Raw genomic sequence first — 18,482 nt, 5'->3', positions numbered from 1 at the left:
CTGTCATCTGCTGATAAAAAACAAACAAAAAAACTTGCAGATGGCAACTTTAAACTAACAAATACATTTTTAAAAAGTCTAGAAAAATAAGAGTGCATGTAGGGCCAACTTGGAGATATCTGTCACTTATAACTTATTTTTTATTGTTCACAATAATAACAATAATAATCTCAATAATAACAATGAAACAATGCAGACAGGCAGTTTCCATCAAATTTATATTGAAGCAAGTTGCATATTGGATAGCTGACAGATTTTAACATATGCCAAATCTTTTACACCGACTATAACCCAATGATCCGGGAATGCATTTAATGTATTCATTTTATTTTTTTGAGTGCTTTTTAACAGTTTCCTTGAGCTTATCAGCATTAGCACCTGAAAACTTCTCAACCTAAAAGAGTAACACAAACTTAGTTTAGCATCAGTGAGCATCAGTGATTCTAAAACACAGAAATGAAAAACTTACCTGTGCGCCATTTTTGAAGAACACGAATGTTGGCATGCTGCTAACTTCACAAAACGCAGTTAGTTCCTGGTGAGGGATGGAGACAAAGGAATTATTACAATCAGGATGATTCGTCACAATACTATAAAAAAAAAATACTATAAAAAATATCTGACTATTTTGTTGTTATGAGAAAGATTTGATACATGTTCCGATACCACAACAATTAAGCTCCAAGACCATTTGAAAATTATTCATGATGTCAATTTTATTTTATTTTTTTAATTGATGCCAGTTCAAATGACTATCTCATTTCAATACTAGTTTTGCTGTTAGAATTTAACACATTTAAAAAAATGTATTTCAAAACAAACAGATGTTGAAGTGAGTATTATAGATTTTGATCACTCTCTCTTTGACTTAATTTGTTGGGATAAAACCTGTTGTAAATATAAAGTATAGTTTTACATGAATCACAAATCAATTTGTGAAAACAACTGTAAAAAATATGTTGGAAATGACAGGAAGTAGAGAGTTCTTATTTATAGAGTTACATATTGACATCGCTCACAATTTACACACTAAACATTTAAACCTTACATTTAACAAAATAAATGTGCTTTCTTATCTTTGTTAAATATTAATCTTTGTGTACATTTTGGTTTTGGCCCAGTGTACAATATGATTGCTAGGTAAGAGTTATGGAGTGTGATGTCATGATTTCCAACCAGGAAGTAAAATCTGAAACCTACAAACATTGTCCATCTGGTAAAAAATGTATATATTTTTTAGTAAAATCATAAACATAATGATAGTATGTTTGAGAAAAATTAGTAGTGTAACCTGTCATAGACACTTAAATGTTAAATGGAACTTACTTCAGCATCATCGACATCCACCTTCAGGAAAACACAATCTTTCATGTCTGCTGCCATTTTCTAAACAAACAAACATTTATTATAGGTATAAAACATACATGTATGTTCATAGGCCTCTCACGATAATTACAACTTATCATTCAAAAGCTGGAAAAATATTTTCATAGGGTCAGTATTTATTGTGTTTATATTTTCTTCGCATTTTTGGCCATATAAAGGTCAAATATTGAGCTTCAGTATTATCATTTATCATCTATATTCACTTCAGCAATATATCACACTTCAAAATTTGTTATTGTGACAGGCCTAAGCATTAACTAATGGAGAAACAGCCAATGGGATAAAAAGAAACCCATTGTCATTGGATATCCACTCCCTGACACTGACTGATTCCCTGTCATGGAGCATGAGAAGAGTGAGGATAAAAGCACAGCATGGGCGGAGACGGACAACTGTGTAGAAACAAACGTATGAGACTCTGCTAAACAGTAGTTTCTGCGTCGTGGTGCAGTTGTGGTGCAATGCCAGAATAACAGAAACTAGGGTTTAGGGCGTCAAGAGTTCAAACTCAAATATTAACAGATATTGAGGACTCAAATACATATTATAGCTTTATAGTCACAGTGCAGGCTTCATTGTCCAGTCTGCATTATACAGTCACACAACAGTGAAGGCAGTACAACTGATTAATCATTATCTGCAGTTGCTTGTATTTCAGAGAGCCATTTTAGGCTTTCAGATACTATTGAGAACTGAAACAAAAAACAAAAGTGAACTACTTTAAATGTTTTATAAGAATACAGCAACACTATAATTGGTATTAGTCATATTGACATTTTATTTAACCATGTTTACTTCATAATCAGGAAGTCGGGACACAGATATAGGCTTATCATTTGTGTAGCCTAACGATCATTAGAAACAGCCAATAGATGCACCTTGGACCATTTTAAAGGAGCTGCTGTCAATATACTGGGTCCAATGGGATTCCACGTTAGAAGGCGAATTCACATTTTTAGACATACATCATATAATTATTCTGACCATAGTCTAGGCTTAAAAATAAAATGCTAAAAACATCTAATTTTGAGTAAAAAAACAAAAAAAAAAAAAAAAAACTCAGTGATATAATTTTGTCTGAAACTCTTCATGAGGAGGTTCAGCAAAATCCCCATTCCTGCTGTTTGTGTCTGTGGCACAAATAACGTTTAGAAGCAAACAAGCTGTTAAACTGTCACTAAATGTTCCATATACGCCTTTGGCCCGGGAACTAGTGAACAGCGCGCGCTTGCATTGGCTTCTTTCATAAATCGCGTGGCGGAATGCGGGTCCACGGGCCCAGCAGCATGTCAGCACGAGCCCAGAGAGTGGGCTACACGCACATTTTACAAGCGGAGATGACTGGACAGAGAGTTTACCCGCCACATGGCCTCTTACCTCAAATACAGGAGCTATCATTTTGCACGGGCCACACCATGCAGCGGTGAAATCGATCACAAGCAGCTTATCCCCGGCTGCCGCCAGTTCGGCATCAAACTCAGCCTGAACAAGAGCAAAACAAGATCGACTGTAAAACAAAACAACCCCAAAAGTGTAATTTTACTTACAACTGTACAGACTACTTACCTTTGACGTAATGTACTTCACCATTTTTCCAAACAACGGGATCCTAAGTAAAAGAAGCGAACTACACAAACTCACAAGTCACGGAAGAAGAAAGCTGTCTGTCTGACCACTCCCCACGTCCCGCCTCGCTGACATGGGCCGTCCAGTGGGCTGTACCGTCCCGTGTGGAACAGACGGGGGTTTTGACTGATGAGTCATTAGTTTATCTTAAATGAATGAAATAGACACAATTAATTAAAATATTATACATTGACCAAGCGTTCCAGTGCTTAAAAAATCTTTTGTGACACGTAGGCCTACACATTCTTTCAGAAGTGGCATACGCTATAACAGTTAGTCTGCGTCCAAATATAGGCCCTACCAGAACACTAAATGATACTACTGCACACGTTAACCTACTAGTTTTATAAAGTTGTATAGTTTCACACGATAACTTGCACGCAAGTGCTTAAGCGATCTAACCAAATTTTTGTCACATGACTCAATGAACTATAAGCAGCAAGTTACTGTGTTAAAGTAGCCTACGCCCTCTAGTGGCTGTTTGGTTTGTCGTACACTTGACTCTTCTTAAGGGGTAAGTAAAAAGTAGCCTTTCATACTCTTGTACTTACTTCATGCCAGATTCATTTGGACTTCAGTGCACAGGCCTAAAAGATACTCAATCATTGTATGGCCCTGTGGCTTCCTCCAGTAGCCTACTAAAATTGTTAACAAAAGGTTAAGTGGGGAACCAGTTGCATTGATTGTAAACTTGTAATACTCTTATAATCTTCTGTCTTGAGGCCCTGATATGACCATTATGACCCCAATGAGTAACAATTCATGTGATGTCCCACCAGGAAATGACATAATCAGCCATGCTTTAAAATTCATATTGGATTTTTCACTCTGTAGAGTTTTTAAATTCTAGCCTTAATATAATAATCTTATGGTATTTAGAATGTGTTGTTAAAAAAAGGGGCCATGACATATCTTCTCTGTGTGAGGAAAGACGGATGTTATTTCCAACTATCTGATGAGCTACATTTTTGTTTTGTCAAAATTGACACGTTAAGATAATCATATTCTGAGACAGTGAGGCAATGTGCGGGAGCATTCACATTTTTAAAAATTCAAATGTTTATTGTTGTTCACAATCTTGGTAAAAGGTGCTCTAAACATAATATACTGACGATCACAATTGTCTTGTCCACAACTGTGTTTGATCAGGTATGGTCAAAGACAGCATAACTGTTGTAGGTACACTAGTTTGTCAATTTGCTGTGTGGAGACTCGTAAGTTTTCCTCTAACTCATCATATTCAGTTAATTTAAAATTGTAGGAACAAGATATGCATTATATATTTTAGTTAATACAATACTGCTGTAAACTGATACTTGAAGTTGATTTGTTGCTTCCTCTCAAACTGCAACTATGGCTTTCCCTATATTGTCACCCTTCAGCAAGCCCATGAAAGCAGCAGGCATGTTTTCAAACCCTCTTGTGATGTGTTCCCGACACTGGAGTTTGCCCTGTGCAACAAACAAATACATATATATATAGTTACATATATATACATAAATGTCAGGGCTTTACTGCATTTATTTGTTTATATGTAAAGTCCTACCTCTTTCACCCATTCCAACAGCCTCTTCAGAGAGTCTGGGTGTTTGTGGGCCCACCTGGCCTGCATGAAGCCCTCCATTTTCAGTTGCTTTAAGTTAATAGTCATGTATGAGCAAGTTCCTGAATAGAAATAAATAGCACTTATGCTCAAGTCTCACATGAATGCTTAGCCACTTTTAGGCTTCAAACACCAAAACTGCACCTTGTTCCAGCCAAGCCAATATGATTCAAGTAATGATTTTAAATGTCCGGAGGGTAAATAAGAGGGGTACCTGTTTGTGGGGCAGCGTCATTATAAGTGGAGATACTTCCACAAACAGCAATCCTTCCAAAGTCCTTCATCTGCTGTATGACAACACTTGAGGATGGGCCACCAACCTGAATTTAAAATGTGTAAAATATTTTTTATTTATTTAAGATATAGATATAGCAATTTCAGTGGATTAGATCAGATGTATTGTATTAGGTGTTTATAGCACAAGTGCTAATTTTCAACACCCTGCTTTTAAAAGGGTTTAGAGTCCAGAGAGAAATGTTAAAATTTTTACACATAAGTAAACAGTTACATAAGACAGACACAAGCGATTGTATTCAAAAGCGGGGCATAACGAAAGTTTGAAATGTTGAAAGGATAGAGGCATCATCCTCATCACTTACATTTTCAAAGAAGCAGTCATATCCTTCTGGAGAAGCCGATCTCAGAGCCTCCTCCAGTGAACCAACCGTTTTGTAGTTGAAAGCCTGGTCAAATCCCAATTCTTTGAGGAAAGCCACTTTGGCATCAGACCCAGCGGAGCCCACCACTTTACAACCCATGATCTTTGCTATCTGTCCGACCACAGAGCCCACTGCGCCTGCAGCTGCATTCACAAACAGAGTCTCACCAGCCTTGAGCCCCAACACCTCCTCAATGCCATACAGAGCTGTTAGCCTGAAAAGACAAAAATATGACTTGATGTTTGACTTCTCTTTTTGAACTTGAGGACTGAAAGACTGTATTTACTTACCCTGGCATACCGATAGTGCCCAAAGCCAGAGATAACGACACGTTTTGAGGCCACTCTGGCATGATGGGGGTGAGGTTTGAGCCGTCACCGAGCGAGTGGCTCCTCCAGCCACTGTGTGCCACAACATGGCTCCCCAAGGGAAAGGCTGGGTTCTTACTTTGAATCACTCTGTAACCAATGCAGTAGAAGTGACTGTGCTACACAGCTGGGTATGATATGGCTTTTGCGACTTAACAATATTGTTAATTTGCATGTTTTTAGTTCAGTTCATGCTAACTGCTGAAAATTTCTAATCAACATGGTAATTTATCTGTGCAAGTGTGGGCTAGTGTTTCTTACTTGGCCACTTGTGTTCCAATCATTACATCCCCTTCCTTCATATAAAACTGGCTGAACGGTCTGATGGGAAAAGAAATAACAAATGTTTGTGTGAAAATCTTTCATAAAGCTTATTGTTCTCAACCTACCTCATATATGGGTCCACACTAAGGAATACTGCCTCCAAAAGCACTTCTGGAAGGACATTTGGCAACCATAAATTAAAGATTTTTATACAATAATTTCCAGCCTCAATGATATTACCTCCATCTTTGAGTTCAGAAAGCTCTTCTACTTTCAGTTTAAAGTTACTGTCCTTTGGAAAACCATCGAAGTGGTTGGTCATGATCCAAGATTTAGATTGAACCATGTTTTTTCTTTCTTTTCAGATATAAAAATCAGAATGTTGGAGAAAAACAAAAGGGTAAATGAACAGGAGCAGCAGAAGAGTGATCTTAATCCAAGAGACTGATTCGGCAGTGCAAATAAGAGAGATGGGCGGGCCACAATGTGCATTTTGGCAATAGTAGATTATCGGTTGGAAATTATTAACCTGCCCTCACTTTTGTCATCAAAGTCACGTCGGGACTTATATGAACTGAGACAAGGACAGATGTGCAATCATTCTACATCATAAATGTTCATAATACCACACACCATGACAACGCAAAATAGAGCCTGTTGTACCTTGGTCTTATCTCTATGGCACTGCCTTCTATTGAACAAATGCAACCACTTATTTCATGATAAGATTTTGACATTGTGGTGCTTTCATACTAACTTATAAATAAGAACTTGAATCACTTAAATTGGACTGCCACCTTGAGGGTACATCAGTGCTGTACACAATCACCATACATATGGATAACTTTTCACTGATAAATTTGGAGTTTGCTCACAAAGCTGTCAAAAGACTTGAAAATATTTACCAATGTGCCTCTTTACCTGCTGTGAATGTAATGAGATGTGTCTTTTATATATATATATATATATATATATATATATATATATATATATATATATATATATATATATATTCTTATATCTTTTATAGATATGCATGTATTAATATTACTATATGTGAATTTATCCATTTTATGTAATTTATATTATATATGTCATCATTGCTTCCATGATGAATAGGGTGTAGCTTTAACCCATATAATGTTATATTAATATGTCCTTAAAAGTCAAACGCTAAAATATGACCTAAAATCGGTGTTCTGCCTTTCTTACTGTGAAGAGATTCGCTCAAGCTAAGGGTCATCTGAATGCCTCAAGCCAGTGCTGAAAGGACCCATATGACATTATTTTGTGATATGTTATAATGTTGTTTCCTCATCAAAAACATACCGGGAGTTGTGTTTTGTCTTCACATGTTTAACACACAGACCCTGCAGATTTAGGCTCTCAAATGGAAAATGCTTTTTTTCCACCTTGTGATGTGGTAACACAGGAAGTGCTCCACTGTGTTTTTAAACTCTATACACCTCAACAAGAATCATTTGGATAATTTCAACCCTAATTTAGCCTATCTCTACTGAACAAAAGGTAAAAGATAGCAGTTTCATGACATCAAAAGGTGGAACAGAGCATTTTGAGCTTTTCAGATGTACACTTATAAAAAACTAATATATTTTTACTCAGGCATGTGTGAATTATACTAAACAATTTCAGGTACTGTACATTTTTGAGGAGGTAACAGCATTATAACATGATTAAAAGCTCACATGAGACAAAACTGCATCTTGTTCCTGTCATGCAAATAAGATTCAACTATTTACTTTCAAGTTAGGATTTCACGCTCTATTGTCCAGTTCCAGGCAAGAAATTCTCCTCATAGGCACACCCTGCCAAGGAATTAAACAGGGTATAGCTGCATGACAAGGTCAGCATATATGATTATGGATGATAAAAAAACTGCTGATCTATATAAAAATACCCTCTAAACGTGTGTTCATAATTATTATTATTACTGCATTAATTATCATGTTAATGCCTTTAGAACAATTACTACTCTCAAAAAAGAGAAGAAGCTTAGCGGTTTTATTTATTTACGAGCGACATTCTTCATTTTACATTTAGACTTGTAAACTGTCTGGGAACAAAAATATTAGAAGGTACAATGTTGCTGTAAACTGATAATTAAAGTTCATTTGATGCTTCCTCTCAAACTGCAACTATGGCTTTCCCTATATTGTCACCCTTCAGCAAGCCCATGAAAGCAGCAGGCATGTTTTCAAACCCTCTTGTGATGTGTTCCCGACACTGGAGTTTGCCCTGTGCAACAAACAGATACATATATATATATATATATAAATATAAATATATATACATATAAATACATAAATGTCAGGGCTTTGCTGCATTTATTTGTTTATATGTAAAGTCCTACCTCTTTCACCCATTTCAACAGCCTCTTCAGAGATTCTGGGTGTTTGTGGGCCCACCTGGCCTGCATGAAGCCCTCCATTTTCAGTTGCTTTATGATCATAGTCAGATGAGGGAAAGGTCCTGATCAGAAATAAATATGTTGGTTATCGCCAAAGTCTCTTAAGAATACATGAATGCTTAACCAAATCCAGGCTTCAAAGACCGAAAATGCACCTTTTTGATTTTAAATGTACGAAGGTTAAATAAGAGGGGTACCTGTTTGTGGGGCTGCATCATTGTAAGTGGAGATACTTCCACAAACAGCAATCCTTCCAAAGTTCTTCATCTGCTGCATTACAACATTTGAGGATAGGCCTCCAACCTGAATTTAAAATGTATAAAAGATTTTCGATTCAAAAGTGGGGGATAATGAAAGTTTGAAATGTTGAAAGGATAGAGGCATCATCCTCATCACTTACATTTTCAAAGAAGCAGTCATATCCTTCTGGAGAAGCCGATCTCAGAGCCTCCTCCAGTGAACCAACCGTTTTGTAGTTGAAAGCCTGGTCAAATCCCAATTCTTTGAGGAAAGCCACTTTGGCATCAGACCCAGCGGAGCCCACCACTTTACAACCCATGATCTTTGCTATCTGTCCGACCACAGAGCCCACTGCGCCTGCAGCTGCATTCACAAACAGAGTCTCACCAGCCTTGAGCCCCAACACCTCCTCAATGCCATACAGAGCTGTTAGCCTGAAAAGACAAAAATATGACTTGATGTTTGACTTCTCTTTTTGAACTTGAGGACTGAAAGACTGTATTTACTTACCCTGGCATACCGATAGTGCCCAAAGCCAGAGATAACGACACGTTTTGAGGCCACTCTGGCATGATGTGGGTGAGGTTTGAGCCGTCACTGAGCGAGTGGCTCCTCCAGCCACTGTGTGCCACAACATGGCTCCCCAAGGGAAAGGCTGGGTTCTTACTTTGAATCACTCTGTAACCAATACAACAGGAATGATTCTGCTACACAGATGATTGTGCTACACAGCTCGTTATGAGACTTTTGCTCTTTAACAATAGTTAATCTGCATGTTTAATTGAAGAATGTTGTTTTTTTATCAACATTACATCTGTGTCAAAACAGAAGACACAAGACAAGTTCATTCTAACTGGTGAAATCAGATGTTCCAGTCAACATGGTCATTTAAGTGTAAATGTGTGGGCTAGTGTTCCTTACTTGGCCACTTGTGTTCCAATCATTACATCCCCTTCCTTCATACGAAACCGGCTGAACGGCCTGAAAAGAAATAACAAATCTTTCATAAAGTCTACTGCTCTCATTTTCCATAAAGTCAACTGCTCTCAACCTACCTCATATATGGGTCCACACTGAGGAATACTGCTTCCAAAAGCACTTCTGAATAGAAAATAAATTGTACTTAAATCAGTGTCTTTTGTTATCATACTATCATGTCCCATGTGGAAAAAAATTATTACCTCCATCTCTGGGTTCAGAAAGCTCTTCTACTTTCAGTTCAAAGTCACTTGCTTTTGGAAAACCATCGAAGTGTTTGGTCAGGATCCAAGTTTTTGCCTGGACCATGATTCTTTCTGCAGATTATAATACCCCAATGTTAATTCATCAAGTTCGTACGTACCAGAACCAAATCAACCAAAAATCTTTGTGGTGCGCCTTGAGCTCCCAAGAAGTCAAGTCTGGTAGCTAGTTACAATATTGTCTCATCCATCCATAGACAGATTGTAACTGCGTAATCACAACATGTGCATAAAATGCAGAGATTAGCGGTAAACACTACAGTGTATAGAAGCAATAAAGAAATATGAATTGTTCATCAGAATAAAACGAAATATTGCCAAAACACAATGACTTACTCACTGTTTTTAAAGAAAGTGGAAGGAGTTGAGGAGAAAAAGACAAGACAGTGCGGCGCCTGTGCAGTGAAAGGAGTCCGAGAGAGGCGGGAGCAATGAGTCGCTTCTTTCACCTGATTGGCTGCCCGAGCCTTCACGCTGCAGTAGTACGTCAGCACGTTTACGTAACTTTCGTTTGTGTTTTGGCGGGCAGTTTGGCTGCTAGCAACTACCAAGAGGTGAACTTTATGTTTTCTGGCACAACACGGTATTTAACCATATAGCGTATCTTTATGTTCTGTAAACTCTAACCCATGACTTTTATGATAGTTGACAACGTGCTTATGCTGTCGGCAGATCGTCATTGAGGCGCCGCAGAGCTGAAGCTAATCTCTCAGTAGAAGAGGCTATTTTTCACGGTTTGTGAGCTCTGCAGGTTATCCATCTAATTTACATTTGTGTTAACCCTCAGTATTTTGTGCATTTGTAATGTATTCTTGTCTGTTTGGATTTTGTTGGCTCCTGAAGTCTTGTTACATTGTTGGGAAAAGTTAAAACAGTTATGGTACTGTATTTTAATGACAATATCTGTCACCAGATTTTTTATTTTATTATGATAAGGACAACATACACAATTTGAAACTCTCCGTTTTATTTACATTCCCCTTTGTTTTATGTTGGACTATTCAACACAGTGTGGAATTTACAGGACAGCTCTACAATGTTAGATGGAGGGCAGTTTGTGGAGGCCCTGGGCCGCCTGGGTTTCCCTGGCGCTCCATCACTGAAGGCATCAGAGTTTGATTGGCTGTTTGACTGTGCACCTGAGAACCTCCATTTTCTGCGGTTTGTTTGTCGAACCCTCAACTCAAGCAATGCTCTCACTGTGGAGGAGGCTCGAGCCTTCCAGGAGCTACAAAAGTCTGGCAAACCTATTTTGGATGAGGCAGCCTTAGGGGAAGTCCTCAAAACCATTGGGCTGTCAGATGGAAGCACCGTGAGCTCTGTTTCACCCTCCTCATTTGCAGCAGTGGGAGAAGTGAGTTCAGAGGATTTGGAAGCAGAGTTGAAGGCATTGCGCAAAGAGAAGGACTTGAAGCAAAAACGCTACAATAGGTTACAGCTCAAGGCAATTTCACAGGCTGATATGGACCTACGGCTCACTGTAGAAATGGAAAAGACCGCAAGTAGATTAAAAGAGACAAACGCATTGATTGGTGCTGAGAATGCACACACTAACACAATTTTGCAAAATATGACAGATGAGGTGAAACATGTTGGTTCATATTTATCTGCATGTGACAAAAATGGACAAAGTGAATCACTTACAATGGTCTCCCAGCATTCCTCTGTCCTCTCCCAGCATTCCTCTGTCCTCCTCTCCCAGCTGTCTTTGGATCCCTATTTGCAACAGGAAGAGCTCAATACCAAAACACTTGCTGCCTTCACACAGAAGCATTTTTTCAAAGGCATCACTGATATTGTGGAGGCTTCCTATTCAGGGCACCTTCAGCTGCTGGACCTCAGCTCATGTGAGGAAGAGGGAGAGAGCATGTACTCTGAACCTAAAGACTGTGAGGAGCAGGAGGTGCAGCACAGAAGGACAGAAATGGCAAGACTCCAGTGGGCTCATATAGTGGCCCATTACCAGCTCATGCACGCCCAGGCAGAGGAGAAGAGCTTTAAAACTGGGCTGAACTGGCTCTCTGAGAAGTTATTTCATGTCAAGGTAGAAACATTGTTTATTAATTGACACATTTTTCAATTATGCTGTTCACCTGTACATTCATTCAACTTTATTTTATTTTTTAAATCAGAGCATTTCGATGTCGTCCTCGCTCCATATTCGTAATGATGTGCTGAAGAAAGAACTGCAGGCTGTGGAAGCAGAACTGGAAGCTCTTCTCCAAGGCCCAGTCCTTGCGGCTCTCAGGGAGTCTGCCAGACATCTCAATGTCCCGGTTGTGAGAGGGGACCTGGCTTTGCAGCTTGCGAGGCAAGATTACTACACACAAAGAGAACCAGGTGAGTTCATGCAATTTTTTTTATATCTTATCATGTGATCCACCCCCTCACACAGATCCCTCAGAATAAGTAAAAAAATATGTTGGCAAAGTTTTTTTTCAGTCCATGGCAGAGGCAGGAACTGATAATAAACTTTTTTCTGACCTTAACTAACTCCACTTTGACTGAACAATATATGGACAAACTACAGCTAATACAGTCCCTGACAAAAGTCTTGTCGCTTATCCATTTTGTATAACCTGACTTTAAATTAATTGATTGCTTTTAGAAATGTCTCATACGAAAGCTAAAACCCTCCCAAATTATGCTCAATATACTAAAATAAATTTGCTTCACTGAAGAAAGATTGATCATTTAATGAACACACAAAGGTCAAAGTTTGGCAAGACAAATGTTTTGTCGCCTACAGAAAATTGAACAAATAATTTACTTCAAATACAAAAATATGTTGCATAACATCAGTGAATTAAGTAGTGGTGCTGTGAGATCCATATTTAATATCTTGTATGACTTCCATGAGCTTGATGGACTGCATCCATGCGGTTCGACAATGATTCATACAATTTGTTGATGTAGTCATCAGGAATAGCAAAGAAAGCAGTCTTACATGCCTCCCAGAGTTCATCAAGATTCTTTGGTTTTGCCTTCCATGCTTCCTCTTTCATTCTACCCCAGACATGCTCAATGATGTTCATGTCTGGTGACTGGGCTGGCCAGTCCTGGAGCACCTTGAGAAACTTTGATGTAGAGATAGAAGTATGCGATGGAGAACCATCCTGCTGCAAAATTTGACCCCTTTTATGGTTGGGAATGTAAGAGGTAGCTAATACTTCTTGATATTTTAGGCTATTGATATTGCCTTCCCCCCTGCAAATGTCTCGCACAGTCCCATACTGGATGTAACCCCAGACCATGATTTTTCCGCCACCAAACTTAACTGTTTTCTGGGTGAATCTTGGATCCATGCGGGCTCCAGTAGGTCTCGTGCAATATTTGCGGCGGCTGTGATGTAATTCAACCGAGGATTCATCTGAGAAATCCACCTTCTGCCACTTTTCCAGTGTCCGTCCTTTTAACAGGCTGTGGGCCTTGGCAAATGCCACATGTTTTTTTAATTGCCTTTTGTTTAGTGCTGGTTTCTGTGCACTGATTCGACCATGGAGGCCATTTCGAGACAGAATTCTACAAACTGTTCTGGTTGACGCAGGGACTTGAGGTGACCAGGCCTGGTGGAGCTCTGCTGCAGTGGAAAAGGGGCTGGCCTTAGATTTTCAAATCAACAAACGGTCCTCCCGAGCAGTTGTCTTGCGGGGTCTGCCGGACCTGGGCTTGTCAAAAACATCTCCAGTCATTTCAGATCTTTTTCTTATTCTTTGTACTTGACGCTGAGACACATTGAAGGTGTCAGCCACCTCAGCAGTGGATCTGGTCTTCAGCCTCTTGATAATTAACGCTTTGGTCTCAGGGTGGATCTTAGGCATGTTGTCAGAGGTCAAGTTGCAGTTGATGTGAAGGTCTGGTGTGCTGGGGTTCTTTTTATACACACCCACTAATTGATTGATCAGTAACTGATCACAGGTGAGGCTGTAATCTAGGATTGGGTGAATCATATGACAAGGCAACAAGACTTTTGTCTTGCCAAAATCTGACCTTTCTGTGTTCATTAAATTATCAATCTTTCTTCAGTGAAGCAAATTTATTTTAGTATATTGAACATAATTTGGGAGGGTTTTAGCTTTCATATGAGACATTTCTAAAACCAATCGAAACATTTAAAGTCATAAGGTTATAAGCTTTTGTTTCTACAAAATGGATAAGTGACAAGACTTTTGTCAGGGACTGTATGTTATAGATTTTTTAAAACACTGTATATTTTTGTAGTTATTAGTTTAATACCTGATTTTACATTTCTGAAATTATGGATAAACCTCTAACAACCCAGTGCATTTAGTCCAGAAACAACACAAACTAATTCAATGCAGATTTGTTTTTACCGTAATTTGTTTATAACAACAGGTACAATTGTTTACATGCTATGCTCTAATAATAAAAAAACTTTTGAAATAAGCCTTTATCATCACCTTATACGCACATAATCTTAAATGAATAAAATAATCAAAAATGGCCTGGGGGGTGTTAGTGAAAGTGCATTCTTATTGAACCTGTGTCGGAGATGATTGTACTGTAGGTAGAGCACTGCAGCCAGACCCTCTTGGCTTACATTTCAACTTATATTTTTTCTGTTTGCTTAAAATTTTCCTGTGCATAATCCTACACCCCCTTTGTTCTGATGCTCTCCAGGTGCGTGACTACCTCCTCCGTCAAAAGGCATCATTTGATCTTCTGCACTTGGCTCAGGAGATGGAGTTGAGAAGATGGAAAACTTGCTTGAAGCTGTTAGAAGATGTCTTCTGCAAACTGGTGAATGACAGTGAAGCAGCGTCACTCAGAATTGATACACTAGCTCACCCCAACCTGACCATCAACCCCAGACCAAATCCTATTATCAGCAGCAAGGATGTAGCATTTAGCAGGTAGGAATCAAATATTATATGCACCACCAGTCAAAAGTTTGGACACACCATCTCATTCAATGATTTTTTTCTTAGTTTTCTCTTTGTTTACTACCTTCTACATTTTATATACATGCGGAAGACAGCAAAAATATGTTGTAAGATATATGCATTGATTTTTTTTCTTTATTTCTTTTTATAGATTTTGTATTCAAATAGTCAAAGTAGCCACTCTTTGCTTTGCCGCTCTTTGGCCTTCTCTCAATTAGCTTCATGATGAAATCTCCTGAAATGCTTTTCACTTCACCTGTGTGCTTTGTCAGGTCCAAGAAATGCCAAAAGTACAAAACGGTGATCAAAACAGATTTGGATTTTACATTTAAAAACCTAGAACAAGTTTTGAGTTTGCGTTTGCTACATTCCACGTGCTCATTCATTCATATATTTGATTCCTGCAGTGACAATCTATAATCTAAACAATCATGTAAGTAAAGAAGAAACATAAATGAAAAAGCCTGTCCAAACATTTGACTGATGTATGCTATTGCTTACATAAATGAATTTATAAATGTATGTATGTGATTGTTTAAGAACATTTAACTTCTCTTACCAGATTACTCCAGATTCTTGACCATAGCTCAAACAGTAGTTGCTCTGAGCCCTTTCGAACATACGAAGCCTTAAACCAGGCCGCCCAGAGCCTGTCCGCAGATCTCCAGATAACTCAAGATGCCTTGGCTGGAGCCGGTCGTGAGCAGTTATACACAGGAGCCCGTCTCCATGGCGACTGTGATGTGCTGCGTAGGGCCATGTACACAGAGCTCCAGCAGCTGGTCTTAGGGCCTCAGGTACGTCCACTGGCCTCAGACCAGCCGCAGCTCTGTCCAAACGCACAGGTGGGTGTTTCTCTCTGCACACACACGCATACACACACAAGGGAAACCCTTCAATGGGTTTAGAAAGCAACCATCAATGGTGAGTCCTTTCGTAGCATGTGCCAGGGGAGAGAGGGGACAGAAGCACATATTATCAAGAAAGTGGTGTACGCAAGGGTGTCAAGCATTAATGCCATTTCACATACTTATGTATTTGAATTAGGGCTGGGCATGTTAAGAAGCTTTTGGCTTGTTACTTAATGTGACATAAATATTTTTTTTTTTTTTAAACTAAATAATATAGTTGTTCTTATTTGATCTTTGAACTTCATTTTAAAATCAGTTGACCCCAAGTCCCTGACATATGATCAAATCAGAATGCCGCAATACAGGGCCAAGAGGGTGGTTAAAGATTTATTTAAGAGCCAATAAAAGACATATTGTTTTAATTATGTGCAGCATGTCATTAATCCATGTTAAAGGAATCCATGGTTGCCCAGCACTAATTTGAATATGTTCACAACTTAAAGGCTTTTCTTTCAATCCTTGTCATAGTTTGATCCACCGGGTTTGTAAAAAGTGTAGAAATCTGTGTTATATAAATTTTGGGGCCATGATGAGAGCATGCTTCTAAAACCAAAATGAAAATGGGAGGTTTGATCAGCTCACACCAGTGCATTGTGCTTTGTTCCCTTGGGCAAGACACTTAACCTGTGCTGCATATTAGTCTCTTTTTATGGTATGAAATTACATCAGAGATTGTAATAATTATTTTTTCCTTTGTGTTACTTTCTGTATTGTTTCCATTTGTCTCAGATCTTTGTTTCCATATATTTCTATTATAGGAACTGAGCACAAAGCTCCTGGAGGCTGAGTCCCAGTTGGAGAGTCTGCAGCAGGTGATGCAGGAAATCATGAGTGAGGTCAAATCCAAACGCTTACAGCTGGACCGCAGCAGACTTCTGAGGCGGGAGAGGGAGCTGTACATCTACTTCCACTTAGATGCTCGAATACTACAGAAAGTAGTGGAGGACCTAGAGACCAAAATGTCCGCAAAAGACTAGCAAATATTTAGTTTTGAATGACTATGTTCAAGTTCATAATGCTCTTTGTTTTGACTTGATTAATCCAGTATATGTAACAATTCTAAAATGCTGTGTTTTGTCCTGTTGATTATAAAGAAATAAATGACTATTGCCATTTCAGATGAAATGTTTGCTGAATCATCCTGTATTTGATGATCCTTGTGTAGTATTTGTAGATACAGAATGGAATAAACTAACTATACTTGTTGTGTTTTGACAGAACACTGAAAACAGGGACAGTTCTCATGTGGCATGTGAAGGAGAGGTCTGACTGTAGGTTGTATTCAGGCCCGCTGTCTTTAGCGGCTCAGAGGATTTTGCAAGCTCTTCAGGCGCAAAGGAGACATGTGACCAGGCAAAACTCCAAACACAATCATCTTTGTGAGTCAGGGTACAAAACGGGCGAAAGAACTAAAAAAGTGCAGTATTTCCCATAGATTTTGTTAAGATCGTGTCACATATTTTTATTTATATTATTTAATCTCCTCAATTTGTGAAGCATGTGTCACTTACTTCCCATTTTTAATCTCAAAATTGATGTTAATACAATGAGCAACAAAGTCAAATTGTGTTATGCCAATATAGGCCAGGTCGTTTTAATCTATGGGGGAGACTGCAAGACTGAAATGAATGAATTGTACCTTGTACTTGTAATTATGTAATAAAGTTTGCAAACAATTTTCATGGACAACCACACAGGAATTTGATCAGTGTTGATAGTAGATTTCGAATTATAGTTTTGGATAGACATTGTCCCTAATGTCCTTAATTTTGTCTTAAATTCTTTGTCAGGGGAAAATGGGCAATATGACAGGAAGTGGGAGTCGTCTCAAAGCTGCACAAGTCAAGAGCAGGAAAGGAATTCCCTGTAAGTGTGAGAGTCTGTTTAGTTTCTAGAATTGTCTCTAGTATATTTACTGGTTTAGAATCAAATTAAAGCTTCAGTGTGTTCTTGTTATGCTATAGGTCCCAGTCACAGAACTCTGTGACCCCATCTTACAGTCAGTCCTCACAAACACTTGATTTGTGCTCGTCCCAGGACACATGTTCCTTTATCTGGGACTCCTCGCTCCAAACAAATCAAAGGCAATGCCATGATTTTCTCTCACACTGGTTTTCTGAGGGGAGATACTTGGAGACACCTCCACTTCAGTCAAGCCAAGCTGTGTCTCAGTGTGATGGGTGGGACCCTAGTTTATTTCTACCTGACAGATACACTCTGTCTCTGCAAACTCCAGAAAATCTCTCCAAACGAGCTTTATCTTGGAAAAAGTATGTATAAAATTGAGACGAAATTTTTAAGCCCCTTTACTATGCAAAGTCTTAAAGCTACATCTGTGAGTTTATTTTATGTTTTTACCAGTAGATCGCAGATATGAAATCTTTTCACGCACCAGGCCTATTCAGGCTCACCTGTGCTCTCCGGTCTTCTGCCAGGGCAAAGCTGGGAACGCAAATAGCATCTAGAGTAGTAGTATGTAAGAATGCAACATGGCCAGGTCAGCCAGGTCAATTACAGATAGTAGATTTAAAGTGAACAGATAGAAAGGACCAACCTAGGGCCAGGATTTCCTGATACACTCATGCACAAAATATATTGCATGATGATTAATGCTTGTTTTATATTTTCTCTTTCTCATAGCTCTGGTGAAATACCTTTTACCATTACATTTCCTCCAGAGAGTCCTAATGAACTGCTCCCATTCCCAAAGACACCACGTCATAAAGACAGGAACGAAGACCTAATATTTACAACAGAAAATATCTCACCACGAGATTTGCCTGTGCCTTGCGCTGAAGCAACTAAACCAATCAGATTAAATCTGGCTCTTGAAAAGGAATCGAAATGTGGAT

General features: G+C 38.8%; 3 protein-coding genes across 7 annotated transcripts; 1 reads left to right on the top strand and 2 right to left on the bottom strand.

Moving 5' to 3' along the window:
• Positions 1-199: 199 nt before the first annotated feature.
• Positions 200-3,110, bottom strand: LOC110171959 (thioredoxin-like). Its single transcript, XM_020937763.2, has 5 exons — positions 2,953-3,110; positions 2,764-2,868; positions 1,327-1,386; positions 470-535; positions 200-394 (listed from the first exon to the last, which is right to left on the bottom strand). The coding sequence occupies exons 1-5, from the start codon at positions 2,974-2,976 to the stop codon at positions 326-328; spliced, it is 324 nt and encodes a 107-aa protein (XP_020793422.1). The 5' UTR covers positions 2,977-3,110; the 3' UTR covers positions 200-325.
• A 937-nt stretch (positions 3,111-4,047) lies between these two features.
• Positions 4,048-10,234, bottom strand: LOC110171957 (prostaglandin reductase 1-like). 5 transcript variants are annotated; one of them, XM_055156093.1, is made up of 17 exons: positions 10,156-10,234; positions 9,756-9,869; positions 9,630-9,675; positions 9,496-9,555; positions 9,085-9,252; positions 8,735-9,008; positions 8,532-8,637; positions 8,278-8,396; positions 8,128-8,162; positions 6,147-6,259; positions 6,032-6,077; positions 5,904-5,963; positions 5,565-5,732; positions 5,215-5,488; positions 4,830-4,935; positions 4,559-4,677; positions 4,048-4,463 (listed from the first exon to the last, which is right to left on the bottom strand). In XM_055156093.1, the coding sequence occupies exons 2-17, from the start codon at positions 9,859-9,861 to the stop codon at positions 4,353-4,355; spliced, it is 1,911 nt and encodes a 636-aa protein (XP_055012068.1). In that variant the 5' UTR covers positions 9,862-9,869; positions 10,156-10,234; the 3' UTR covers positions 4,048-4,352. The 5 variants fall into 5 exon arrangements, with proteins under 5 accessions (XP_055012068.1, XP_020793419.2, XP_020793420.2 ...); XM_020937760.2 differs by having other exon boundaries at positions 6,032-6,259; XM_020937761.2 differs by having other exon boundaries at positions 6,032-6,259; positions 10,152-10,227.
• A 96-nt stretch (positions 10,235-10,330) lies between these two features.
• On the top strand, positions 10,331-16,836 carry haus3 (HAUS augmin-like complex, subunit 3). The gene is made up of 8 exons (XM_055156095.1): positions 10,331-10,398; positions 10,488-10,549; positions 10,826-11,859; positions 11,948-12,155; positions 12,910-12,911; positions 14,457-14,689; positions 15,282-15,516; positions 16,389-16,836. The coding sequence occupies exons 1-8, from the start codon at positions 10,379-10,381 to the stop codon at positions 16,605-16,607; spliced, it is 2,013 nt and encodes a 670-aa protein (XP_055012070.1). The 5' UTR covers positions 10,331-10,378; the 3' UTR covers positions 16,608-16,836.
• Positions 16,837-18,482: the final 1,646 nt, after the last annotated feature.

Source organism: Boleophthalmus pectinirostris, unplaced genomic scaffold (assembly GCF_026225935.1).
Source record: "Boleophthalmus pectinirostris isolate CB_2022bp ecotype Guang Dong unplaced genomic scaffold, ASM2622593v1 HiC_scaffold_20, whole genome shotgun sequence".
NCBI lineage: Eukaryota > Metazoa > Chordata > Actinopteri > Gobiiformes > Gobiidae > Boleophthalmus > Boleophthalmus pectinirostris.
This window is presented reverse-complemented; position numbering and strand designations above follow the sequence as displayed.

What these genes read in the sequence shown, in the direction of transcription:
- LOC110171959 (XM_020937763.2), bottom strand. Translation starts at nt 2,976, where the DNA reads ATGGTGAAGTACATTACGTCAAAG. An exon ending in TGATAGCTCCTGTATTTGAG is followed by an intron (nt 1,387 to 2,763) that starts GTAAGAGGCCAT and finishes TTGTTTGTTTAG; the next exon opens with AAAATGGCAGCAGACATGAA. An exon ending in TCTTCAAAAATGGCGCACAG is followed by an intron (nt 395 to 469) that starts GTAAGTTTTTCA and finishes TTACTCTTTTAG; the next exon opens with GTTGAGAAGTTTTCAGGTGC.
- LOC110171957 (XM_020937760.2), bottom strand. Translation starts at nt 9,861, where the DNA reads ATGGTCCAGGCAAAAACTTGGATCCTGACCAAACACTTCGATGGTTTT. An exon ending in TGATGCAGCCCCACAAACAG is followed by an intron (nt 8,397 to 8,531) that starts GTACCCCTCTTA and finishes ATTTCTGATCAG; the next exon opens with GACCTTTCCCTCATCTGACT. An exon ending in CGGGAACACATCACAAGAGG is followed by an intron (nt 6,260 to 8,127) that starts GTTTGAAAACAT and finishes CTGAAAAGAAAG; the next exon opens with AAAAAACATGGTTCAATCTA.
- haus3 (XM_055156095.1), top strand. Translation starts at nt 10,379, where the DNA reads ATGTTTTCTGGCACAACACG. An exon ending in ATGTTTTCTGGCACAACACG is followed by an intron (nt 10,399 to 10,487) that starts GTATTTAACCAT and finishes TGCTGTCGGCAG; the next exon opens with ATCGTCATTGAGGCGCCGCA. An exon ending in AGAAGTTATTTCATGTCAAG is followed by an intron (nt 11,860 to 11,947) that starts GTAGAAACATTG and finishes TTTTTAAATCAG; the next exon opens with AGCATTTCGATGTCGTCCTC.